This window comes from Mustela nigripes, chromosome 4, assembly GCF_022355385.1.
Source record: "Mustela nigripes isolate SB6536 chromosome 4, MUSNIG.SB6536, whole genome shotgun sequence".
NCBI classification, from domain to species: domain Eukaryota; kingdom Metazoa; phylum Chordata; class Mammalia; order Carnivora; family Mustelidae; genus Mustela; species Mustela nigripes.
In genome coordinates, this window is record NC_081560.1 from 136,672,436 (window position 1) to 136,698,947 (window position 26,512).

The window sequence follows — 26,512 nt, forward strand, 5'->3', positions numbered from 1 at the left end:
GAGCCACCCAGGCGCCCCGTTATCCTCAATTAAAAAAAAAAATTATTTATTTATTTGACAGAAGGAGACACCGCAAGAGAGAGAACACAAGCAGTGGGAGACAGAGAAGCAGGCTCCCCACTGAGCAAGGAGCCCGATGTGGGGCTTGATCCCAGGACCCTGAGATCACGACCTGAGCCAAAGGCAGATGCTTAACGACTAAGCCACCCAGGCGCCAATCTTCAATTTTTGACATGTCCCAAAATGCTATTTAAAAAAAAAAAGAGAGAGACTCTCGTGAAAGCATTTTGGACCTGAGTCTAATGACAGTCCCAAACTGCCTCAGAACTGGGAGAAGCAGCCACCACTGCAGGCAGCTACAGGGTGCCCAGCACCAGGCCTGACTCGGAGAGGGTGCTCTGAAAAGACTTGACAGATAAGGAACAAAAAGTTTGCCATAGGCTGACTTGACCACAAATGCCCCAAATTCTTCTTGCTGCTTTCAGCCTGACACAGGGCTAACCCCAAATCATGGTGTGTGTGAATGTGAACAACCCGTCTGAAATTTGATAGGAATGAGTGTTGCCTTTTCCCAGAATGGGGTCCAACCAAATGGAGTCAAAACAGAAAGTCCCTAGGGCCAAAGGAGCTTAGGAAGAAGAGCCTGCTGTTCAGAGTGGTTCTCAGGCAAACCTTTCTGGAGGCAGGAATGTCTTGTTGGGCTTGTACTTTTTAATTAATCATGCTGGGTGATGGTGCAGTCTTGGCCTTCTGATAACCTAGGCCCTCCACAGGTAGGGACTTGACATTTTGTAAAGCTTGGAAGAGTTAAGTCTTTCATGGGTCTCTCTGTCATCATTCTCTGCATTCAACTCTGCTTATAAAGTCCTTCACCCACCCTTTTGGAAGCAGCCCACAGTGTTTTTGGAATGAGACAGATCCAGTGTCAGATTTCAGTTGCCCCACTCCCTACCTGTGTGATGTTGAGCAAATCGCCAAACCTCTCTGAGTCATTTCGTTCATCTCTAAAAGAGATGATAAAAGTCACCTCTGCCAAGATGCTAGGAAAATTGAAGTTGATGATACTTGTACAGAGCCTGGCACATAGCAGGTGCTCAATACACACTTAACTCTGTCCTTGCCTAAGGTATAGGAAAGAGAAAGGACATAAATCATTTTACAGTCCAGAAAACCCAGATCATAGGTGTGTGGTGGCCCCCTGCCCCAGGGCAACCAGGAACTGGAGAGAGCAGGGATTTGATAAGGGTCAGGTCTTTCCACCTACTGAACCCATAGCACTGTTCATAGTTCCAGGCCCGGCTCAAGAAATGTGTACAGAGCTTCCCAGGCAGAGAGAGCTCCTGTCCACCTGCTCCTCCCACAGCTGGAAGAGGAGGTTCCAGTGATTCTACAAAAGCCTCCCGATGACGTTCATTCTAGGAGCGTGAGAGGGAAGAATATATGCAGAGCCCTTGAGTCATAGCTGGGGCAAGACAGAGACGCAGAGAAAAGCTACTGAACGGCAGGAAAGAGATGGGGCAGGACATGCAGAGCATTTATGAGAGTGCCATCAGTCAGATAAAAAGCTTGCTAGCTCCCTGGCTCTGGGGGAACCCCCACCCTGGGCTGATCCTGGCAGGGCTCCCAGCAGAGGGGCTCACCTTGCTCTTTCGCCTTGAGCCTGTGCCAAACGGGCTTCCCATAGACGGGTCTTCAGCCTTCCTCAGACTCCGCCCCTCCTTCCGCTCCACCCAGCCCTGGCCCCATCTTGGTGTCTGGATGCCTCTCCCTTCCCGGAGGATAGGGGGTGCTCATTCCATTTCCCCTTCCCTTGTCTATGAATCTCCAGGAACATGGGGAGCATCTGCACAGAGACCCTGTCTGTGCCATCACGATGCTAAAGGCAATGCAGGGCCCAGCCCTCGGTCATCACTGAAGGCAGCAGGAAGCCTAGCACTCGGCAGGTCTGATCACTGTTGCAGAAACCAAACACCATGCCCATTGGAACTACAGCATTTTGTTGTTTTAGCTCCTGAGATTTGGGATTATTGGTTCTTGAGGTGCAGCCAGCCCATCCCGACTGATATGATCTGTTGAACTTCAGATGCGTATTCTTGCTTACAAAAGCAGTGCATGCTCGTTGTAGAAATAAAGACCTCACAAAAACACAGGGCAGAAGAAGATGAAACTCCCAAGTATTTCCACCCCTAGAGAGTATCAGAGTTGTTTGCTCTTCATTCTTCCATATTTTTTTAAGTATATACTCACGGACGGATGGATAGATTAAAAAAAAAAAAACACAAAAATGTAGGGGCACCTGCATTGGTTTCCACTCAGGTACTGAGCCCCACGTCAGCAGGGGGTCTGTTTCCCCTCTACCTCTACCCTTCCCCCAGCCCCAATCAATCAATCAATCAATCAATGTTTTTTAAAAATGCAATCATAGACTATACACTCTTTTGAGACCCGCCTTTTTCACTCAACAGAGCTTAGGCAGCCTTCCAAGGTATCGGTTACTGCATCCTCTGGGGATCACAGCTCTAAAGATTAAGAAAATTGTGGATACAGTCAGCCCGGCCCCAGCTTCCAGCCCCCCAGGAAAGGCTGCTCTCTGAAGTCCGGCCTTCTTTAGCAGCAGGCTCTTAAAGAGGAAAGGCTCCAGCAAGGAGGCGGGGCTGGATCTGCCGGGAAGGTGGCCTCTCTCACAGCTCAGAAACTTTTCTGAAAAGTGTGAGGCCCCAGGAAAGGAAGATCTTGCACCCTTGGTGGATGGGTCCTTAAAGGCCTTAAGCTCATCAAAGGGGCTGCATTGAAGCTGGGGCCCAAGCGGGGCTTTCCACTGCTGAGCTTCAAAGGGGGCCTGGAGGTGCTCCTGAGAGGCCGAGTCTGTGTCTGGCCCCTTGGGTGAATCGGTGAATCGGTAAATCGGGCTCCTGCTGCCTTGTCTAAGTGTTGTGGTACTAGGCTGGAGTTGGGGAGGGATTCCAGGAAAGAGCTCTCCTGCTGGACACCAAAAGTTCAGCTCATGGGGTCTGGGGCTGATAACAAAAAGTAATAAGGACATGGGATGCCTGGGTGGTTGCGTCTGCCTTCGGCTCAGGTCATGATCCCATGGTCCTGGGATCGAGTCCTGCATTGGGCTCCCTGCTTGGTGGGGAGCCTGCTTCTCTCTCTGCCTCTGTCCCTCTGCTTGTACTCTCTCTCTCTCTCACATGAATAAATAAAATATTTTTTTTAAAAAGTAATAAGGACACTAAAAGCTCTTGAGCACTGCTGTGTTTCACGTACTTGTTCTCAGGGCTTCCCTGCAATCAATGTGTTCATTTTCTCATAACTTATGAGCCCCAGTTTGCAGAGAGATAAAGTAATGTGTCCCAGGTCAAACCCCAACCTCTCCCCCAGGTCTGACTTTCCTCCCCCAATTCCCAAAACCAGGATTTGAACCCCCGAGAGAAGAGGGCCCCTCGGGCACCTTGTTTTTTCCAGCGCTGTTTCTCTAACCCTGCTGTTCTCAGAGAATAGACTGGGCAAATCCCTACTTCTGACCTGGATGGAGTCCCTCTCCTCCTGTGTCTGTGGCCTCCTGCTGAGGCCCCCTGAGAAGGTCTCCCGTGCAGTAGACAGCAGGGCTGAGAGGGAGCCCTGACAGAGGGCTGTGAACTGCAGACAGGATGCCTGATAGATAGGATTAGTTAAGCAGCCCCTAGACACTCAGCCTGGCACTTGAACATGAAATGGACACCCTTTGAAAAGTAAAAGCCCTCAATCAATGGCATTCTTTCTGTTAAGGAGGTATAAGACCCATGAGACTTAATTCTTGGAATTTGGAGCCTTTGCTGGAAGCCAAATTGAAAGCAAACATTAAAGCAGGAATCGAAAGGGAAAATAAAAGAAAAGGTGGGTGCGGCTGGGACACGTGACTTATGGGAAAGTCACTGAGACACGGTGCCACCGGAACAGCCCACACGCCCTCACTTGACCCCCACTCACTGGGCACCGGCCATGGGGTTAACTGCTGCATGACCATGGGGAGGGTGCGGGGAACGCTAGTGTCTCCCCTTAACAAGCTTATACACGTGTGTGTGGGGGGGGGACAAATAAATAAGTAAGATTATTTCAGATGGCTAGGAAGGCACTTAAGATCAGAGTGAAGAATGAGAAGGAAAGAGCCCAGGGGAAAGCTATCAGGAAATCACACATACAGGGCCCCAAAGTAGGGAAGACCTGACACATCCAAGGAACAGAAAAGGGGGCAGTGTGTCGGGAGAGGGGAGCAAAAGAAGAACACTGTTGGGGGGGCTGGGACCAGGTTAGACAGGACCCCAGAGACGTCTGGAAGACAGTGGGTTTACTCTCCATCAGATAGGAGGCCAAGGGAAGCATTTCGAGAGTAAGTCTGCATGTTTTGTGTTGATTTTGTATCCCTGGGAGCTTGCTGAACTCATTAATGCGTTCTAGGAGGGTTTTTTTGTTTTGATTTTGTTTTATTTTGTTTTGTAGATTCATTGGCGTTTTCTATGCAGACAATCATGTCATGTGCAAATCATGGCAATTTTTTAAAAAAAGATTTTATTTACTTGAGAGAGAGAGAGAGAGCATGCCCCCAAGCAGGGGAAAGGGGCAGAGGCAGAAGGAGAAGCAGGCTTCTCACAGACAGGGAGCCTGATGTAGGGCTCGACCCCAGGACCCTGAGATCATGACCTGAGCTGACACTTAACCGACTGAGACACCCAGGTGCCCCAAAGAGGGGCAGTTTTATTTCGTAATTTCTAATCTATGCCTTTCTTTATCTTGTGTGGTATAGTAGTTAAAACTTTCAGGATGGGGGCAGACATCCTGGCCTTGTTCTCAGATTTACAGGGAAAACATTTCAACATTAAGTCTGATGTTAGCTATAGGATTTTTATAGATGGGCTTCACCAATTTAAGGCACTTCCCTTGTACTCCTAGTCCGTCAAATGCTTTATCTTTATCAACAAATAGGATCACATGATTCTTTTTCTTTAGTCTTTGATGTGATAGAAAACACTGATTTTTCAAAAGCTTTTCAAATGACACATCTGGAAAGTGAATAAATCCCACTTGCACATCTGGAAAAATGAATAAATCCCACTTGGCTGTGGCACGTAATGCTTTTTATACTTTACTGTATTTGATCACTAATGTGTTGCTGAAAATTACTGTGTCTAAGTTCATGAAAGACACCAGCTGATAGTTTTCTTTGATGACTGTTTTTATCTAAATTTGAAATCATAGCTCGACGGGCTTCATAGCATGGGCTGGAAAGAATGCCCTTCCTTTTTCTTTTCTGGAAGAGGCTATGTAAAATTGATGCTAGTTCTTGTTTAAACATTTCCTAGAGTTCTCCAGTGAAATCAACTGGGCCTAGAGAGTGTTTTTTTTTTGTTTTTTTTTTTTTGCTTTTTAAAAAAAATTTACATTCAATTAGCCAGCACATGAATTTCAGATGCAATGTTCAATAATTCGTCAGTTGCGTGTCACCCCTAGCTGGGCTAGGGAATTTACAGAGTTTCCAAATGCCACATTGTTCGCAGTGGACTTGGTGAGTTTTGAGCAGGAACCAAGCCAAGGAGCAGCAGCTCCCGGCCCCCATTAAGAGGGGAGGGAGGGCAAAGCACACAGGTTTCTTGGGATGGAATCCACCACACCCATCCAAGTTCTAGCCCTGTCTAACCCCGGGACGTTATGGCGCCCTACCCTGGATGCCTGAGGTGTTCTCTGATGTATCCACGTCAGAGGAAGAACAAAGGTGTGGCGAGACCCCAGCTATCCGGTGCGCTGGTGGACTAAGCTTCCAGAAACCCACCGCAGCAGCCACGGCTGGCCCTGCTGCTTAACCTGGGGGCCACGACACACTTCTACATTGTTGAGTCACAACGGTGCACCGGCCTGGCCAGTCTCTTGTGGACGCAGAGGGCTGAGGTCCTCTGGCCCCATGAGGGCTGTGTGAGTGGGGGCGCCGTGTGTTTCTTTCTGCTCTCTCTTAGCCAGGGCTCAGAGTCCAACTACCTGGGCTCCCAGCATGGATGGGGGCTCTGGGAGGAAACCTATTCCATCCAGCTCCCAACACTGTCCGCGGTCTAGGAGCAGCTCGTCATGACATTCCCTTATTTATCATCCCTGCTGAAGTGTGCATTCTGGTGTCTGCTTAATGGACCTCTCCTCCCCCAAGTTCTTCTTATTACTTCCGCATTCTCCTCATCTTGGACAACAGCCAGGTCGGACTCCGAGGCCTTGGACTGACCCCAGGGGATGGAGGAAGCCTGCTGATTCCATGAAAGGGCAGATGAAGCCGGCTTGCAGTAATTAGGCAGCCAGGCAGCAAGGGACTGTGCCGGCCCCAGAAACACCTGCCCGCTGAGGACCTTGGCCGTGACCCTGCGTCAATGAGCAATCATGTTCCTGCCTGCCAGGGCCCCCTGCGGTGCGGCAGGCTGGTGGGGTGAGGCCGTCAGTGTCCTTCCATTGGCCCACGCTTGGCACAGACAGCTGCTGGCCACAGCGAACAGAGGGGCCAAGAGACAAGTCAGGTTTCTAAAAGCCACATCTGCATGGACGGACACAAGGAAGGGGAGGGAAACCAGGTCTGGAACTCATGAAAGCCAAGTTGCTAACCATCTGCCTCAGGAAAAGAATAAGGGGAGTCTCGTTGTACCAACAGGGGCCACCTGCTAAAATATACTAAGTGAAAAAGACCAGTAGCAAAACAAGAAGCTCCACGACGGGCTTCTGGCTGTGGGCCTGCAGTCCCAACCCTCCTTCCTCGATGTGAGGCCTGGGGCAAGTTCCTGATCCCGACCCTGCCTCAGGTTCCTCATCAGAAACAAAGCGATGATCAAGGTTGAGATTTAAATGACTTCATACTTGCCAAGTGCTTTTCCTAGTACCTGCCCATGGCAGTACACCGGAAAGGTGACCAACATTTAAATACATTTATGTTCACACTGGCATGGATTATCTCTAGAACTGGAAAAGTAAGTTGCCTAGGGGTGGAGGAAATGGGTATCTGGAGATGGGAATAAGAAGGAGACTTATTCTCCCCTATTTCCCTCTCTGACCCTTGGAATACTGTACTGTGTGTGTATAAGGAAGCCTTACAGTCTTATAGTGACTAGAGAAATGGACGGGGAGTGGAGTGCTCAGAGCAGTTCAATCATTTGCCCAAGGTCACACAGCTGGGAAATGCCAGGGCGAGGTTTTTGGACCCCAGTGGTAAACCAGTTCCTCCAGGGTCCTAGCACAGTGGCTGGCAAAGTGCGGCCGCAGACAGATGAGCAAATAAGGAATGGCAGAAGTGTCCTCCGTCAGAGGGCCAGCTAAGAAATCCTGAAAGCCGGGACACCTGGGTGGCTCAGTTGGTAAAGCAGCTGCCTTCAGCTCAGGTCATGATCCCAGCGTCCTGGGATCGAGTCCCACATCGGGCTCTTTGCTCAGCAGGGAGCCTGCTTCTCCCTCTGCCTCTGCCTGCCATTCTGTCTGCCTGTGCTCTCTCTCTTCCCCTCTCTCTCTCTGATAAATAAATAAATTAAAAAAAAAAAAAAAAAAAGAAATCCTGAAAGCCACCCACAGATGGCTCGGTGGGATCTCTAGTGCTTCAGGCCTTTTGGACTGAGACTTTGCAGTAACTCCCATCAAGAGGTAGAGCCTAGTTCCCACCTCTTGAACTTGGGTTGGCCCTGTGACCGCTCTGACCCATGGAACGCAGCAGACGTGACTTCGGGGCCATCAAGCTGGGCACTACCCACACTTCCTTCCTTGGGGAGTCCAGCCACTGTGCCATGAGGAAGTCCAAGCAGATCCGATCCCACAGGGATCGAGGCCCTAGAGGCTGAGGGGCCTCCCTGCCCAGACAGGTGACCTCAGTCTACACTATCAAGCAGAACCGCCAGCAGAGACAAGTCAGCCCACAGAGCTGGAAGGAATAGCACACTGTTGTTTGAGACCAATTAACCTTAGGGTGCTTTGACACGCATAATAGAGCAAAGAAACGGGTCTTCTGTTGCCAAGGATCCTCCTGGAGCAATGCACACTTGCCTAGACCTTCTAAGGACAGCTGGTCCCACCCTGCCACATCCCAGCTCAGGGCTACACTGGAGAGGAAAGCAGGTCTTCTGCTCTGCCCCACTATGACAGTTCAACCTGCTACTGGGGGTCTGAGCAAGACCCACAGAGGAGTTTTGAGCACCAGCTGCCTTGAGCCCATGTGCCCTAGGAGGGATCAAACGCTGGGAGGCACCGAGGGAAACACGCCGCAGAGAAGGGGCCATGGTGGGTCTTTGGAGGAGGTTTCTCCTTCGGGGCACAGTCCTGTGGGAGTCAAGTGAGAGAACAGAAAAAGCAAGCAAAGTGGGGACACTGAGGCAGGAGGCCCCTGCCACTCTGTTGTGACGAATGACTACAAACTAGGCAGCGTATAAACAAGACCCGCTTCTCTTCTTACAGCTCTGGAGCTCAGAAGACCACGGTCTGTCTCAGAGGACTACAAGCACGTTACAGAGCTATGTATGGTCTGGAGTTTCTAGAGGAGAGTCCGTGCCTTGACCTTCCTGGCTTCTAGGCCCTTGAGGCCATACCGCTCCAATCTCTGCTTCTACCATCCTGTCTCCTTCTCGGACCCTCCTGCCTCCTCGTGAAGACCCTCGGGAGGACATCCACGCCCCTCTCACTTAACCCGGGATCTCTCTCCAAGTCCAGGTCCTCAGCTTATTCTCATCCGCAAAGTCTCTTTTGCTGCATAAGATAACAGAGTCACAGGTGGTGAGAACTAGGACGTGGACATCTGTGGTAGGGGTCATTACTCCACGCACCAGTTGATGGGAAGTCGCTCATTCGCCACTCAGCGCGTCATTTTGAACACCGGCTGCTGTGGACCAAGTCCTGTGGTGGAAGGTGCTGGAGCTGTAGCGCCCCACCCCAGGGGTATGCACAGATGAACTCAGCCAATCTGCACAGGAGCCCTATGAGGTAAAGACTTTACCGTCATCATTCCATGATACTAAGGGGGAAACTGAGGCACAGGGCCATTCAACAACCTGCCCAGGCTTAGAGAGCTAATAAGTGGCAAAGAGCCTTAGTCAGGACCCCAACCAGGAACAGATGGCACCCTCCAATTAGGACAATCATGAAGGCTTTATTTGCAAGGAGCTGTTTACAAAGGCATAGGGAGCTGTAGGGGAATGTTAAAGGATCATGCAGGAACCCCGGGTACGGAGCAGGGAGCTGTCACCACCCACAGCAACCCTGGGATGAGACAGTCATGTGGAGGTTGCCTCAAGGGAAGTGACCTCGGGATGAGGTGGGCCTCATGGGAGGTATTCACTGAGCTGCTTCTCTGCTTCTCTCTCACCCCCTGATCTCCTGCGGGGCTCCCCAGTGGCCGCCTCCAACCATAGTCACAGGGGAAGAGAGAGTAGGATCAGAGGAAAACAGGAGACAGCAAGCCCCAGAACTGGGTGTCCATGCTTTGAACACCGAACAGCCCGGCCCCTCGTCTTGGTGTCCCCCCCACCCAGTTCCTGTGTTGAAGCCCTAGCCCCTTGCACCTCACAGTGTGACTGTGTTGGGAGGCGAGGTCTTTTCTGAAGAAACCCAACCTTCCGACTCCTCGATGTCTGACTCCCAGCTGCCAGGACTGCGGGCAATGAATGTCTGTTGGTGGAGGCCTGGGCGGCGGTGTTCTGTTCTGGCGGCCGCAACGACCTGATGCTCGCACACGAGGCAGCCCTGACTTTCGCCTCCTCAGCCTGCCAACCACACTAGCCGTGCCACCCCTCGGGGCTTAGGTGGCGGTCTGCTTCCATACCCGCCTCCCCTGAGAGACTGGGGACTCCTCAAGGACCACGTCTAGGTCTTTGTCATTCTGTCCACCCCAGATGGCTGGTGCTAGGAGGGTTAACTGAGATGACACATGTCAGTCCCTCCGCGAGAAGCTTTGAGGGCTAAGTGCTCCGCAAATCTGGACCCTCAGGTTACTACTCACGTGTCCGTGCCCACAGTCAGGCCACAAAAGGTGCTCCTGAGGACCTGCTGCACAGAGCTGAGAGGCCGGCTGTGAGCAACTGAACAGACACACAGACAGCAGCCAGGTCGCTTATGAAGACAGCACGCCGACCCCCACCCTGCAGCCCCCCACCCAGGGAACCAACCCAGCCTCTGTGGGAACCGGCCCTGGCTGCCAGTCTGCTCTCACTCACACTCACAGGGACTCAGACGGCAGTCTCTCCAGGAAGCCAGCTATGACTCCCAGAACAATCAGCCCCCAAAATGGCCAGGACTTGATTACCAACAGACAGTCTCCCTAATTCTTGTTCCAATGTCCAACTTCGGGTCAACTGGAGAAAGGCAAAAATGTACCCAAACCAATCCCACGGGCTGCTTGCTGCGAGCTGGCCTGCCTCCAGCTCTCCTCTCCCCTGCAAGCGGAGCACAGCCTTCCCTTTTATCCTCTTCCCTTTTATCCCACTCCTCTGCCTGCCTTTGAGTCTCTGCCAGATGCCGGTGACAGCTGCTGGCTCCTCACCCCCCACCACTGCACCAGAGCCAGTTCTGAATAAACAGCCTCTGCTTCTCATCTGGGTGGCTTTTGTGGATTTCCACAGGTGTGCAGGCCCTGGGCCCAGTCATAAGAAGAGCTGAATGGCTCAGATTGGGAGGAAGTGGGGAGACGGGCACCTGGGAGAACAGGGAACAGAGGAGCCGGAGTCAGACAATAAGACACCCTCCATAGGGCGCACCTGCTCTTTGCACAGATTCCATTGGTGCCGCGGGCTTTCTTGGGTTTTGCTTTCTTCTTCTAGAACATGGATGAAGGGCATCAAGATGATGGAGTCATTTAAAGATGACCCAACTCTGAGGGGGCTATGAGCCTGACAGAAGCCAGTCCCCAGGGCGCCCACCGGAGACAATGTGGCAAGTGGCTTTCTCCTCAGCACCGAGGCAGTCTGCGTCCTCTGTCAAGAACCAAGAAGAGGAAGCTGGCAAGCCAGCAAAGCCTTATTCAAGCTCCCCCTTCATACATAAAGGGGCAGGGGAGCATTTTTTCGATTTGAAAGAGAAACCACAAATCCTGGCTGGGGCCCAGGGCCATCGCTCAGGGAGCCAGGTGCGGCTCTCAGCTCCAGCCCCTCCCTGTCCCTGGTCACCAGCCCACCATCGGCTGCTGCCACCGCCACCGCCACCTCTGTGAGGTCCGATGACTGTGCACAGCACAGCTTTCCCTTTGTGATCAGGGCGGCATGGGGGAGGGCGGCCAGCCACACGGGGGGAGTGCAAACTGCATCCTTGAACAGACGTCTGACCGGAAGGGTATTATGAGAAACAATTCTGTAGCGAAGGCACAAAGGTGCGGGGCTCCAGGCGCGTTTCTCTGGCATGTGTCACCGTGCCCCCTAGAGAGGGCCTACTTATTCGTCCCCCAAGGCGCTGCCAAATGTCAAGTCCTTTGAAAGTCCTTGCTTTCCATGCCCACCTGCTGCCCACGCCACTCATGCCACAGGGAGCATGGCAACGTTTCCTTCCCAACGGCCTCAGCACGCCGTCCATACCAGTGCACAGGAGATCCTGGGCTCCTTAAGGGACACCCTGGCCTACCAGTCTCTTCCCCAGCCTCCAGACACACACCTGGAACATGGCAGGGACCCAAGGGAAAGCGGAATGAAGGGAAACACAAGCGAATTCGGGTGTTAGCTGGCTGGCCTTCCTGGAGGTCCCTGCCAAGCCCCGCCATGCAGTTTTGATCCTTCTACTCTCCTCTGGGAAGCAAACATCTCTAGGGGACCCAAGGGGTACTGCAGGAGGGCCCAGAAAGACAGCCCTAGCCTGCACGGTGGAGCATGTGGGTGTGTGGCTCTGAGATTCCTAACAAGCCTCCTCTCTCTGACTTTCCTTCCCTAGCCACCAAAGGACGTGGCAGAAACGTCTCCAACCATGGGAGAGTCTTCCAACTTACAGCCCACCGGCTGGATCACCATGCAGGAGTTTTATCGGCTTCCAGACTATATAAAAACTGGTACAGTCCCCATTAAGCCCCTCTCTCTAGCTTCTACTGAATAAAACAGAACATTCTCGTGGCATATCTGGCTGAAGCTAAGTGGGATGTGTTTTAGTTTGTCACAGCACCCCCCACCCGCCGCGAAAGCTCAAGTCCTGATGCTCATCGCTCACACGCTAGTGTCTTAGGTATCTGCATGTATAACCCGAGCCATGGCCTCAGCTTCGGCATTTCAGAATGACTGGAACAGGTTTTAAAATGCGCTCACAAGGCCCAGGCCCATACTCAGACATTCTGGCTCAACTGGCCATGGGGTAGAGCTAAGGTGACTATGTTTGTGGAAAATTGCCCCAGATGATCCTAATTTCCACCAGGGCCAAGCATAGTGGTCCACGGGGCCTGCAGGCTGTGAGGGCCCCTCTTGCCGGTGCAGAGAAGCAGCCACGAGAAAAGGGCAGAAGACGGGGAAAGTTAGCCTGGTTCAAAGTGCCCAGGGTGCCTCCAGGGAGCCAAGTGCTGCCCTAGGATCCACCCCCCGCCCCCGCCAAGGGGTTTAGGCCCCAAAGCAGCGAGGCCTGTGAGCATCACTCAGAAATGACAACACAGACCAATCCCTCCCCACTGGGCCACTTGTGTGCAGCTAGCCGGTGGCCTTTCCAGGCCCTGCCTGTAGACTGTTCCCAAGCCTTATACCACCTGCTTCTTGTCCCCGGGCTGCGTTTGCCAAGTCATGCCTCCCTCTCCCCTCGGGGCTCTGCCCGATGCCCTCACCTCCCCTACAAGGCCTGGAATCAGCCGTGTGAGGTATGCCTGTGCGCGACCTCCTGCTACATCAGCATGTGACTTACTGGTTTCTTGCAACAGGCCCTGACCTGTCTCATGCCCCTACCAGACAGAATTCCAGAAGGCAGGAGTTGCCTCTCCTCTGCTCCCTGGGCCGTCCCCAGTTTTCCCACCCATGGCTCACCAAGCGGCAGGGGACTCTCGTGGAAGGTAGAGGGGCTGCTCTGCAGGGAAGAGCAGAGCAGGCACTGCAGCAGCCACCACACCTGGCTCGCCCAGCCAGAGAAGCTGTTTCAAGAGAATCCATGATGCTACATGCTGGCCGCTAGGCATGCAGGAAACCAGGGCTAGGGTGGCAGGGTACAAAGAGGACTGGTTCAAGCCTACTGAGAAATAACTACTTATGGGCGTCAGGGCCCCACACTGTCCTCTGGTCTGCTCTGAACAAGATAGTCACTCCGGAACCCCACACCCTTGACCATCGGTTGATCTGATTCACAGCCAGCCAGCCAGAGGAGCAATGCTTACAGTCCTCCAGGCCATAGGGACGACATGGTTCCAGCCTCGAAGCCTCTCCCCGGAATGATTTCCAGAGTCTAGCTGACCGGACCCTGGCCCGAGTGGACACTGTCCACACAGAGCTGGCACCTGAGGGCCAAGGGCTGGCCATGCCCTCCCAGCGGGGCCAAGCAGGGCCTACCTCGGAGCTGACAGAACGTGGTCATGAACTTGCTGGTGAGGGACTTGAGCTCGTTGTTGGCCAGCGTGATGAGGTGGATCTGGTCGGTGACATTCCGCAGGACCTTGTAGATGCCAATGGGGAAGGAAACCAGTTTGCACTCGGCCAGATCTGCAGCCAGAGAGCAGAGACAGAGCAGAGTCAGCCCTGGCTGCTCGGGGACTCGCCCCACACCATGAGACCCCCGACCCCGCCTCTGCTCCCCACCTCCTTTCTCTCTGGCCCGTCTCCCCTGGGCCAGGCTCGGAATTCTGCCCTCCCTCTCCCAAGTGCCCTCATCACCATGGGTCATAGCCCTCTCTCTCTGGCACCCAGAACCGTGGGTTTGGAACCATCGACCAAGCAGAGTTGTTAGGAAAGTTAAATATGAAAAAGACTCAACGTGCTAACAAAATGCCTGGCAGGTGCGCAGTGGGGGTTGGGATGCCGTTTCTAACCCCCTCCTCCACTTCACCCTCCCCTTCCCACTCTACCCAAATCCTCTCTATGCTTCAAGGTCAGCTTCCATCCCACCTCTTTGGAAATCTTCCTGAACCATCCCCACTACTGGGATCACCCTCCTCCAACCCATGAACCTCAGGAGCACTAACCAACTCAGACAGCACTGACCAGTCTCTCTGCAAACTTGTCTTGGCCCCAAAGAGGCTGGACTCCCCTGGGCCCCTAAGCCTTTAAAGATTGCTCCAAAATAAATATGCAAAATTTAGTTAATATTCCTACATGCCAGTAATGATAAGTAGTTTTTATAGATCCCATTCTGAACAGCAACAGTAAATGGAAAGTCTGTCAAAATATTCATAATTGGGGGGTGCCTGGGTGTCTCAGTGGGTTAAGCTTCTGCCTTTGGCTCAGGTCATGATCTCGGGGTTCTGGGATTGAGCCCCACATTGGGCTCTCTGCTCAGCGGGGAGCCTGCTTCCCCCTTCCCCTCTTGCCTGCCTCTCTGCCTACTTGTGATCTCTCTGTCAGATAAATGGATAGAATCATTTAAGAAAAAAATCATAATTGAAGCCCTTCTCCCTCAACCACCTCATAGAATTTCTACTCTTGTTCTAGGAGCAGCTCAAATGCCACCTCCTCTAAAAACCTTTTCTGGCTGCTCTAGGCAGTTAGTGGCTCCAGGCTTGGAGTCTCAGAGCAGGAATGAGACCTCTTCATCTTGTGCCATGGTAGCCTTGTTTTTTGTCTGTTTTCCCACTGGACTGGGAAGACCTCCAGAGCACAGAGCCGGCAGTGTCCCAGCATGCTCGGAGGGTAAAGTAGGGGGACTGGCAACCTCACAGAGCTGGGCTGGGAAAAGAAAGAGGACAGATGGGCAAGGGCAGAAGTCTAGACAACGAGAATCCATAGGTGTCTTCTATAGGGCATGCTATTAAGAAGTGTCCGAGGGCACCTGGGTGGCTTGGTTGGTTAAGCATCTGGCTCTTGATTTCGGCCCAGGTCATGGTCTTGGGGTTGTGGGGTAGAGCCCCAAGTGGGGCTCTGAGCTCACTGGGGAGTCTGCATGAGTGACTCTAGCCCTGCCACTGTCCAATGTCAGGCACTGGCTCTTACATCAGCCAGTAGGGCTGACAGAAGAGGGTCTGAGGTCTTGCTAGGGAGGAATGAATCCCCTGGAAGTCAGGCTTTCAGTAGAGGGAGATCAAGGGCTGGAAACAGACTAGCGCTGTAGGCTCAAAGTTTGGAGGAGGCTAGGGATTCTAGAAAGAACAAACACATCCAAACAATTAGTCTCCTAGTACTTTGTGCCAGATGTGCAATGGGCTAGAGCTAGAAAAGAATTTAGTTGTGGTTGTAAATTATAGCAGCCCCTTTGGGTAAAAGCGACAGATCTCATTCAAGCTAGAGGCAACATCAAGGAAAATGTCAGAAGCTTTCCCTTGAAAGCAAAGAGCAAAATAAAGGATGCCTTCCATCACCAGTATCGCTGAATATGATCTTGGAAGTTTTGGCCAAAGAAACAAAAGACACAAACACTGGAAACAGACAGAATGATTATCATGCACATATGAAATGACTGCGTAACCTCAAAAAACCGAAGCAGTCATCTGACAAACTACACAAATTAAAAAGGTCTCAGCAAAGTGGCTAATCAAAATACATACGCAAAATTCAGTAGTCGTCCCACATGTCAGCAATAAAATATAATTTTTAAAAAGCCTACTTCAGGGGCGCCTGGGTGGCTCAGTGGGTTAAAGCCTCTGCCTTCGGCTCAGGTCATGATCCCAGGGTCCTGGGATCAAGCCCCGCATCGGGCTGTCTGCTCCGCAGGGAGCCTGCTTTCTCCTCTCTATCTCTCTGCCTGCCTCTCTGCCTGCTTGTGATCTCTGTCTGTCAGATAAGTAAATAAAATCTTTAAAAAAAAAAAAAAAGCCTACTTCAAACAGCAATAATAATATGAAATATATAGAGATAACCAGAGTGGAAAATGTATCTAACCAATATTAAGGAGAAAAGTGCACAAAGATATCTTTGGAACTAGAAGGTATTATGCTAAGCGAAATAAGTCAATCACAGAAAGACAAATACCATAGGCTCTCACTCATATGTGGAATTTAAGAAACAAAACAGATGAACATAGGGGAAGGGAAGAAAAAGTAAAATAAGATGAAATCAGAGAGGGAGACAAACCATAGGAGACTCACTTATAGGGACCAAACTGAGGGTAGCCGGACGGAAGGTGCCTGCGGGGGATGGGCTAAAGGGGTGATGGGTGTTAATGAGGGCATGTGACGGAATGAGCACTGTTACATCCAACTGATGAAACACTAACTTTTACTCCTGAAACTAATAATACACTCTATGTCAACTAAATTGAATTTAAATTTTCAAAAAATTAAGAAATGCTAAAAAGAATAGACTTGGATGTGAACATACAGAACATGCTCGCTAGTGACAAAAATTGAAATGATAGTGATTTGTTTCAGAAATCACTTTATAGGGGCACCTGGGTGGCTCAGTGGGTTAAAGCCTCTGCCTTCAGCTCAGGTCATGATCTCAGGGTCCTGGGATGGAGTCCCGCATCGGGCTCTCTGCTCAGCGGGGAGCCTGCTTCTCCCTCTCTCTCTCTGCCTGCCTCTCTGCCTACTTGTGATCTCTGTCAAATAAATAAATAAAATCTTAAAAAAAAAATCACTTTATAGATTGTTTAATGTAATTCCTACTGAAAATCCAGAAAGTTTTTTAGTTTTTTAACTTTAAAACCCCAAACCGTTTATTGAAATGCTTTTAAATTTCAGCTAGGGAATTAAGCAAGCAAGGCTCCCTAAGAGAGGAGAAGGTAAGGGGATGACCAATATTTTAAGGCTACAATAACTACAACAGAGGGCGACAGGAAAAATGTATTATAGAAAGAAAATAGTTTGGAAAATGTAGCCTATAAAAAACATGTTACAATTTAATAAACACCAAAGGAGACCTCATAAATAAATTGGGGAAGGGAAGGATTAATAACTGATATCACAACAGCCAGTTAAGAATTCTGGGAAAACAAAAGAGACTCTCAATTAACCTAAGAATCAAAGCAAACTTAGGACACCTGGGTGGCTCAGTCAGTTTGGGGTTGGACTCTTGATTTCAGTTCAGGTCATGATCTCAGAGTTGTGAAATCAAGTCCCACGTCATGGAGCCTGCTTAAGATTCTCTCTCTCTCCTTCTCCCTCTGACCTCCCCCTCTCCCCTATTTAAGAAAAAAAAAAAAGAATCAGAAGTAAATTCTAGAGAGAATTACACTTGAAATATTTTTGAAGTCAAACAAAAAATCACAAGTGAACAGAATTTAATATTTACACAACCTCCTAAGTGAAGATGACTAGAAAGTCACCTATGAGCAGTAACAGAATCACAATGAACAGATCAACAGACCTACTGTATAAACCACACAGCACACCTGGATGTTTAAAAAAAAATAAGGCAACAGATTGCGAAAAGGATTTACAGATAGGATAAAGAGCTATGTTCAGGGGTGCCTGGCTGGCTCAGTTTGTTGAGCATACAACTCTTGATTGCAGGATTATGAGTTTAAGTCCCTGTTTGGTATAGAGATTACTTAAATAAATAAACTTTAAAAAAAGTTATCTTTGGGGCACCTGGGTTGCTCAGTTGGATAAGTGTCTGACTCCTGGTTTTGGCTCAGGTCATGATCTCAGGAGTATGAGATCGAGCCCTACGTTGGGCTCCACGCTTGAGAGTTTCTCTCCCCATCTCTCTGCCTCTCCAGCTCAGGCGCACTCTTATAAATAAATAAATAATTTTAAAAAAGTTATCTTTATTATTTAAAGTTCTCAACATAATTCAATTTTAAAAAATGAAGAGATAAGAAAAGAACATACGGTGTTTGCAAGCGGAAAAATATAATTAGTAAACAAATAAACATATGGCTCCCCATGTATTGTCAAACTGCTTTCCAGAGTATTTATGCCAATTAACATACATCCTGTCCAATAAGTAAGAGGATCATTAAAAAAAAATCTTTGCTAATATAATCAGGGGAAATGGTATTCCTTGCTTTTAATCAGCAAGTCTTTCAATAATGAGATGGATCATCATTCATGGGTAATTACCCATTTTTATTTCCCCTGTGACAGATCCTGTTCACATCTCTTGCCTTTTTTCTATCTGGCATTCGGGCATTTCTCCCCCACCCTCTCCAATGTCGGTAGACTTTCTTAAGTAGTATTGTAGACCCACGTTTGTCCATTGTTTTTCTTATTTAATAATTCAAGTTATAGCATTTTTAAAAGCAGAATAAAAAAATTATATGCACTCTATAACACTTGTAAAACTAAGTAAAAAAGTACATATGCCTGGGAAAGAGCCAAATAACCACAATGTTAACCAGTTATTACAAAGGATTGGAGCAATTGGTGATTACTTACAGTCCCGATGTTTCTTTTACATAAAACAGGCAAAGTACCACCCTCTACTTCAATAAAAATATTTCTCAAGCATATATACTGATATTTTACTTTTAAAATAGAAAAGTTAATTTATCATAAAAACTGCTTTTATTGGAAAAAATAACCTGGCAAATTCAAGTATAAACTGAGGGCAGCCAGCTCCTCTTCAATAAAAGAAATAAAAAAGACCCAGAAAAGAAAGAAATTCTCTTGTTATTGGAGCAGAGCAAAAGCTAGGAGATGGAACTTTCAGGACTCAGGCACCAAGAATCAATTGCACGGTACAATTGTACAGTCAATTGTACAATCAATTGTACAGTCAGGAGAGAAAGTGCTCATGATGGAGGCAGAAGAGACGCAAAGCCATAAGGCCATCTGAGTTATTTCCAAGGGTCATCAAAGCAGCAGTCTTCCCTGAGACAGCAGCCCAGGAATGCCCAGCCCACAACCTCCTTTCTGCCACCTGGGCCACCCACGCAGCATCCTGACCACACACACTCCCCTTCTCCAGTCCCTAATTCAAGCAGCCCGGGCTTCAGCACCCTCATCTGGTCGACTGACCTACATCACAGACGCATGTGCCACCGCCCACCCCCGCCGCCTTCTGAAGGTCCGGAGGGCCTAGAACGTATTCACGCCTGCTGCTCTCCTTTCTTCTCCGTAACAGCCTACTGTGTGCCAGGCACTGCTCCCCACTTTGCCTAGAGATTTCCCTAGGATTTTTTTTTTTTGTTGTTCTAAGGGATGCCATCTGTTCCATCCACGTTTTGACCCCAGAACAGCCTCCCAGAGGCTGGCGTGCATGTGGGAGGGGTACAGCACCCCAATGATGGCAAAGGGCTCTGCTGGAACGTGACACAAACGCACCCCATCCAGGCCACGTCACCAGCCACTAACACTGCATAGGGACTCCAATCCCTGTTGAGAGAACAGGTCCATGATCTCAGGAACAGTTCTCCACGATTCCTGGGACAAGAATATGGAGGCCCAGGCACCCAGACATGCAGGAATGGGTCTCAGCCCTGCCCAGTCTTCCCACCTGTGCACAAGGAGCAATATAACTCGTGTTTATTCCTTCAGGAACGGGGATAATAATAACCATAAATAGTACCACTTATTATTTCACATGTCCTAGGTTATAAGAATTTTCCTTGCTGTACACATGATGAAACTGCAAGGGATTGACTTGCCCAAAGTCATACAGCTAAAAGGAGAAGACTAAGATTGAGATGGTGAAGATGTGCAGGAAGCCACAGGTCCTAACCATTCTACTATCCTGCCCCCTTGAGTTAAGAAGGACCTAGGTGCCTGTCTTGGGGCCAAGTCAGAGAAATGGGAGTCCATGTAGAGCACTGCAAAGGGAAACCAGGGCCTTGGCTAAAAAATCCTTTCTAGTAAGCCTTTCTAGTGTGATTCCGGAGACCGAGGCCAGTCACCTTTTGTTCTCAGGAAATTCTTCTCAGATCTAATGCAGAGGATGGACACCATATCTACCCACCACACCTATCTGCAGTAGAGAAAAGCCTGCTAAGCCTGAGCCAAGTTCAACGTTGGGCCCCGGAGCTTACGGGAGCAGGCAGCACTCCTCCCAGAAGACACAGCTATCACTAATGGAGGGGGTACCCTACCCAGGGAACAGAAGACCCAGACTGGAGCAGGTGAGTCATCCTCAAGAAGCCATGGGATGCCACCAAGAAGGGGATCCCATTCTTTATGGAACAGCTGACAGTATAGGGAATAGCTCACCAGTCATAAAGGAAAGGCATCCCACGTGAGGAAGTGAGGGTGACATCTGGGGGTTTGACCAAGCAGTCACCACCCACAGGGTTCATGAACCACATGGAGGCCAGGGGATCTCAAAGGTCTCCCTCGATTCAACAAAACAAACACAGCTAACATCACTGAGTATTTACTACGTGCCGGGCACGGTAATAGGCACTTCTTAAAATTAACTCAGTAAATTCCCATAATAACCATGAGTTACCCTCACGGGTAGAAAGTGAGCCCCATGTTGATAGGTAAATTGTTCAAGGGCATTTTGGCAAGATGATGAAGGACAAAGAATCTGAATGCAAAGATTCCAGTACGGTGACCAGCTTATCCTGGTTTGCTCAGAACGTTCCCAGTCTTGGCACTGAAAGTCCTGTGTCCTGGGGGATCACTGCTCAGTCCCAGGCAATTCTGGAGAGTTGGTCCCCCTTGATGCATGCTAGATGCTGATGGATGAGAGATTACTAGAGGCACGGGAGAGGGAAGGCAACCCAGATGTGGGCCAAGCCATAAGCAAAGGCCCAGAGGACTTCAATCACCCTGGGACAACCCGTTTGAGCCTACCCTGTCCTACAATTTCGTAGGGCCCCACCCTTGCTCAGTGAGTCCTCAGAGAGGAAGGCTCTGGCTCGGAAACATTTCATGTGACCGGGTGGTACATGCACGCCCACAGACCCCAAGTGAGACTCAGGGGTACCAACAACAGCATTTGGACAGTAGCTGGTTTCACGCATGACCTTCCCCACGGCCCCCGCCACCACCCGCTGATATCTGAGCTGCAGCAGAGAACAGAGAAGCTTGAGGGAAGGCACTGTAATAAACACAAAGCAAGATTATTCTCGTAATTATAATTATTATTGCGAGAAAGCCAAAATGCATCTCCCTAAACCTCTAATTACGATAGTGTTGGTGTTAATAAAGCAGTTTTTATTCACAATGCCCAGATCTTTCATTAAAGGTTATCTTGTTAATCCTAATGAATGCCTAATGAAAAGTCACTGGTGGGCAGAACCAGGGCAAAACATGCAAAATCCAAGAAGTAAACAAAACAGAGTGCAGGGAGCTGGGAGGGCTGGGTCAGACTCCTGGTTTCTCAGAAACATGGAAGTGTGCCATGGCACACAGGAGACCTGTGGCTTCCTGCTCAGAGCTGGGCCTGGTGACAGGGTCCTGTAGGGGGAGGCAGAGAGGGTTGCAGAGCCCCTACCCACCAGTTATAGGCCCAAAGGAGAAAGTGTTGGGGACTCAAGTTGGCGTGCACATGGGCTCTGAGGCTTGGCCAAGAAGCAGCACTTCCAAGGCTGTGGGAGTGTGACCTGAGCCTGCCCATAGCGTCTTGTTTCCATATAATCTTTTTTTCACAGACTCTCAGAGTTAGAAGGAAACTGGAGGTCATTTAGCCCATGTTTTCCAAACTTCCCAGTAAGAATCGTGTGGAAAGGCGAATCCTAGGCTTCTACCCCTGAAATTCTGCTTTAGAGTGTCTGTAATGATCACTGGGCAATTTGCATTTTTAATAAATATTCCCAGGTGATTCTTAGCAATAAGCAAACTTGGGGAACACTATGTAGCCTCTGATCTCAGACCTGAAATTCTCTTAATGTCTCCACCAGAGGGCATAAAGTTCCTGAATATCTCTGGTGATGGGAAGCTCACCCTTCCTTTCTACAGAATGGTTTTAACTATTAGAGAGTTCTTTCATGAGCTACATGCTGTTACTCACACATAGTGTATCTGCCCTGGCATGGCAATCTTTTACATCAGTGAGGATGAGGGATATTATAAGCTTTTCTCCAGACAAAAACATCCCAGAAAACTTCAATCCCCATTATTTTAGATGCTCCCTCTGGAGATTCAGGACTGGCCCAACTCAGAGCCTGCCCCAGCCAGAACTTCCTCTTGTTCAGGCTTTCAGTCTGTGACACAAGTCCGCAGCCACTGTTTGTGGAGGCTAACTGGGTGCAGGAAACTGGCCTGGGGCTTCAGACTCACGATTTCACCTCCTCCTCACAACCACCCTGTGAGGTCAGTTCTCTGTTTACCTCTATTTAGCAAAGGAGGAAACAGAGTCACAGAGAAGTGAAAGGACCTGGACTGCTCAAGGTCACAGGACTTATTCAAGGTCACCCCATTACTGACATACTAATTAACGTTTATGAAGTGTTCCCCTGAGCGAGTCCCTGATTGTCACATTAACCCTTAATCCTCACCACAGCTCCACGGATGGGTACTATTATCACCGTCCCCGTTGTCAGAAGAAGAACTAGAGGCATGGAACCACAGGCCTTGATCAGTAAGTGGCAGGGCTGGCCTTCAGCATGTAGCCCTAACCACTCGAATGGACAACGTGCACGCAGCATGGAAGGCTGCTGTGGGTTACAACAGGAGGCCGTTTCCAAGGAGCTGACCCGTCTTCAAGGTGTGACAGATGCCCGTGGACATGGGTATATTAACAGCAGCTAAGAGGCAGCTATATACTAAGGGGACTTGGAATTAAAAGAGCTTGTGAAAGAACGATCCAGACTCAGGAGCCTGGACGTGTCACTTCCCAGCCGTGGGACCTCGAGCAGGCCGCTGTGGCTCTCCTGCCTTTGGTTTACATCTCAGTCAGATGCCAGGGTTAGAACTTACGGTCCCGGAGGCCCCTCCTGGCTGCCACTGTGGACTCTAGCTGCTGGTTCTCACACTCGGCCACGCTGGAGTCACAGACTTCTGATGTCTGAGTCTCACTCCCAGAGACTCTCACTTACTAATGGGAGCTGGAGCTTGGGAGTCCAGGGCCTCTGAAGGTCTCCTGGCACTTCTACTCCATAGCCACAGTAGGGAACTCTGCACCGTGCTATTGCTTCTCGAACCACGATATGCACACAGATGCCTGGGGACCCTGCTAAGGTGAGTCTTCTGATGCCGCAGGTCTGGGGGTGGGGCCTGAGATTCTGCATCTACCAGGCAGGTCCCAGGACCATGTTCGGTGGCAAGGGCCAGGCCAACGCAGTGGTTCTCAAAGTGGGAACCCTGGACCTACTGCATCAGCATCACCCCAGAATTATTAGAAATGCACATTCTCAGGCCCCAGCCCAGACCTGCAGAATCCAAAGCTCTGGGAGCAGGTTCCAGCCATCTGTGTTTTAACAAGCCCTCCATCTCTGAGGCACCCTCATGTTCAGGAGTCACTGGCACAGAGGGACATCCTTAGCATCTAGCTACCCATGGAACGTTTTCCCTCAAGTGCTAAGAATGCTGGGTCAGTGGAGATCGTCTTGATAGGGACAAGGGGACTTGGGTTAAAATCCCGTCAGGGGGACGCCTGCTTGGCTCAGTGGGTTAAAGCCTCTGCCTTTGGCTCAGGTCATGATCCCTGGGTCCTGGGATCAAGCCCCGCATCAGGCTCTCTGCTCACTGGGGAGCCTGCTTCCTCTTCTCTCTCTGCCTGTTTCTCTGCCTACTTGTGATCTTTGTCTGTCATCTAAATTAAAAACAAACAAACAAACAAACAAACAAAAACCATCAGGGCCAAGCTCAGAGGGGCTACAGCAAAGCCCAGGCAACCACCCATGACAGATGCCACACACATGGGAATCCCGATCTAGAGGTGCTTGCTCACTGACTATTGCAGGAGTCCCAGCCGCTCTGGGAAATGACATGACTGCAGGATGTCTGCCTCATAGAACAAAGCTGAACTTCCCTGGTCCCCGGGCCAGGGGCTGTCACACCCAACAGCCAGAACACGTTCTAGCCGCAGGAGGGCCAGAGATCTAAAAAGGAAGGGTTGGCTGGGGTGGGGCCTCAGAGTTCACTCTTCCACAGGATCCAAACCAAGGCTGTCCTTGTGCAAGCACTTTTCTGTGATGCAATCTGAGGCAAGTTACTTAACCCCAGCTTCAGTTTCCCCTTCAATAAAATGGGAACAAGAAATCACGCAAACACCTGTAGGTACACATTCATACAGCACTGTTCAAATAGCCAGAAAGTAGAAATCGCTCAAATGTCTGTCAGTGGGAACTTGTCTCTGTAGAATGGCACACCACGGAGCCACAGAAAGGCATGAAGTACTGATACAGATACTGATACTCAGAAATGGTGTGCAAAGTGAGAAAAGCCGGTCACAAAAGGCTGCATACTGTATGATCCCACTGATAGAGCTATGTCTAGAATATGCAGATCTGTAGAGACAGAAAGGAGACTGCTAGGGGTTGGGGGAGATGGGAAAAATGGGGAAAGACCATTTAACGGGACAGGGTTTCTTTTGGGGGTGATGAAAATGTTCTTAAATGGACTGTGGTGATGGCTACACAGCCCTATGGATCCGATAAAAACCATGGAACGCCGTACTTTACAATGGAGAATTTTACGGAAAGGGATTATTCCTCAATTATAAAAAAATAAGAACAAGGTGATCCAACTAACTAATAGGGTTGTTCTGAGCATGAAATAAAACGTCCTCAAGCTGGGTGCGGAGGGCAGCAGATGGTGTCACTCAGGGGACAGGAAGCGCCACCATGAGAAGGCAAAGACATAGTTTCCAGGTAAGACTTCAGGGCCAGGCTGAGCTCTAGCTCTGCGGCTGGCAGAGGGAGGGACAGGACCCCAGGCAGCCGCCCCCTTCACTGCCTCACAGCAAGCAGACCGCCACGTGTGCTACCGTGTAGGATCTGGGACTTGCCGCAACAGTCCCGGTATCTTCTTGTTGAGCCAGCCAATCCACAAACACCTATCTAATTAAAATCAGAAGGAACTAAATCCCACATAGAAAAAAAAAAAAAAAAAAAACAAGTGACACACAGTCAACATTTGAGAGATTAAATTCTTTTGACTTGTGAGATGGCTCATAGCTAACACACTGGGACCCAGGGGAACAGATACCACAGCCGTGATGATGCCAACAGCATGGCTGCCAACACCTCTGCCGCCAGCAGCGCTGGGCCCGGCAGAGGCCGCACGTGGAGCCAGACCCTGGAGAAGGCCGGGACAGGCCCTGAAGTCTCCTACAAAGACAAGGGCAGCCAACACAGAAGGAACAGCTGCTCCATATAATCCTAAAAACCACCTCAGAGGGAGGGCGTCATTATCAGTCTCTTCTTGCAGATGAGGAAAGGAAGCCTCAGAGAGGTTAAGAATCTGTTCAGGGGCACCTGGGTGGCTCAGTGGGTTAAAGCCTCTGCCTTCGTCTCAGGTCGTGGTCTCGGGGTTCTGGGATTGAGCGCCGCATCGGGCTCTCAGCTGGGCGGGGAGCCTGCTTCCCCCTCTCTCTCTGCCTGCGGCTCTGCCTACTTGTGATCTCTGTCAAATAAATAAATAAAATCTTAAAAAAAAAAAAAAAGAATCTGTTCAAAGGTCACACAGTACGTGAAGACCTGTTGGAGCTTCTCCTCCTTTAAGGATGCTGCCCTGCAGAGGGAGTTTGGAGACCTGGATTCTGATATGTTGCTGTTCGTAACTCCAAGTGTGGCCCACATGCACCAGTGACTACAGACCAGACTTCTCAAAACAGAACAGCCCCACGGGTCACCTGGAGACCTTGCTAGGACGTGGGTTCTGATTCAGCAGACCCAGGACGGGACCTAGGAATCTGCATTTCTAATGAACCGCCTGGCGATGCTGATGTTGGCCCCACTTTGAGAAGCAGGACTTGGAGGGGAATCACCATGCAAATGGCAGCCAGCCACGGGGTGAAAACTAACTACTTCAAACTCTTAGTCCGGAGCTGGCCTTCACCCCTCTACCTTTGCCTTAGCCCCTTCCCGACGAGGGAGCAGATGTAAGACCAACCTACATACCTAAGTTTCCCCAATTGTGCATTCTTTTCATATTTATTTTTACAGTTAACAGCTACTGATTTTACATTTATAGTCGTAATATAAAGTCTTTCCAAATTTTACTTAAGCTAACTCCATTTAAAGAAAAACGTTAATTGACCATAATCACGACGAACACTTTTATGGCACTGAGTAGAGGCCAGACGCCCTTCTAAACATAAAATAATTTTCATCCTTATGACTCTAGAAAGTGAGGACCTTTTAGAGGGAGCAAATGGAAACCTAACCACGATCAGACTTTACCTGATCAGAGAGTTAAGTCACTTGCCCAAGGTCACCCAGCCAACAGGTGGCAGAGCCAGGCTTCGAGGCAGGGCAGCTGGATTTCAGGGTTGATCACGTTATTCCATCTATGAATGAGCACGAGGCGAAAACTGTGACTGTCCCCTGGGCGCGGTCAAAGCGAGGCAAACACTTGTTTCCAGCTGCAGGAATGGTGTTCAGATGCCCCTCAGCTTCCCTGACACCTGCAGCGCTCAGCACAAGGCCTCATCCACAGTGGGGGCCGAGGCGTGTC

The 26,512-nt window shown here is 49.9% G+C and overlaps 1 protein-coding gene across 6 annotated transcripts in view; it reads right to left on the minus strand.

Moving 5' to 3' along the window:
• LRRC20 (leucine rich repeat containing 20) overlaps positions 1 to 26,512 on the minus strand; it is an 87,474-nt gene that overhangs the window by 31,280 nt on the left and 29,682 nt on the right. For all 6 annotated transcript variants that reach the window (XM_059397636.1, XM_059397637.1, XM_059397634.1 and 3 more), the window contains one exon: positions 13,473 to 13,622. In XM_059397636.1, the coding sequence (XP_059253619.1) occupies positions 13,473 to 13,622 (150 nt within the window). The remainder of the gene's footprint in view (positions 1 to 13,472; positions 13,623 to 26,512) is intronic.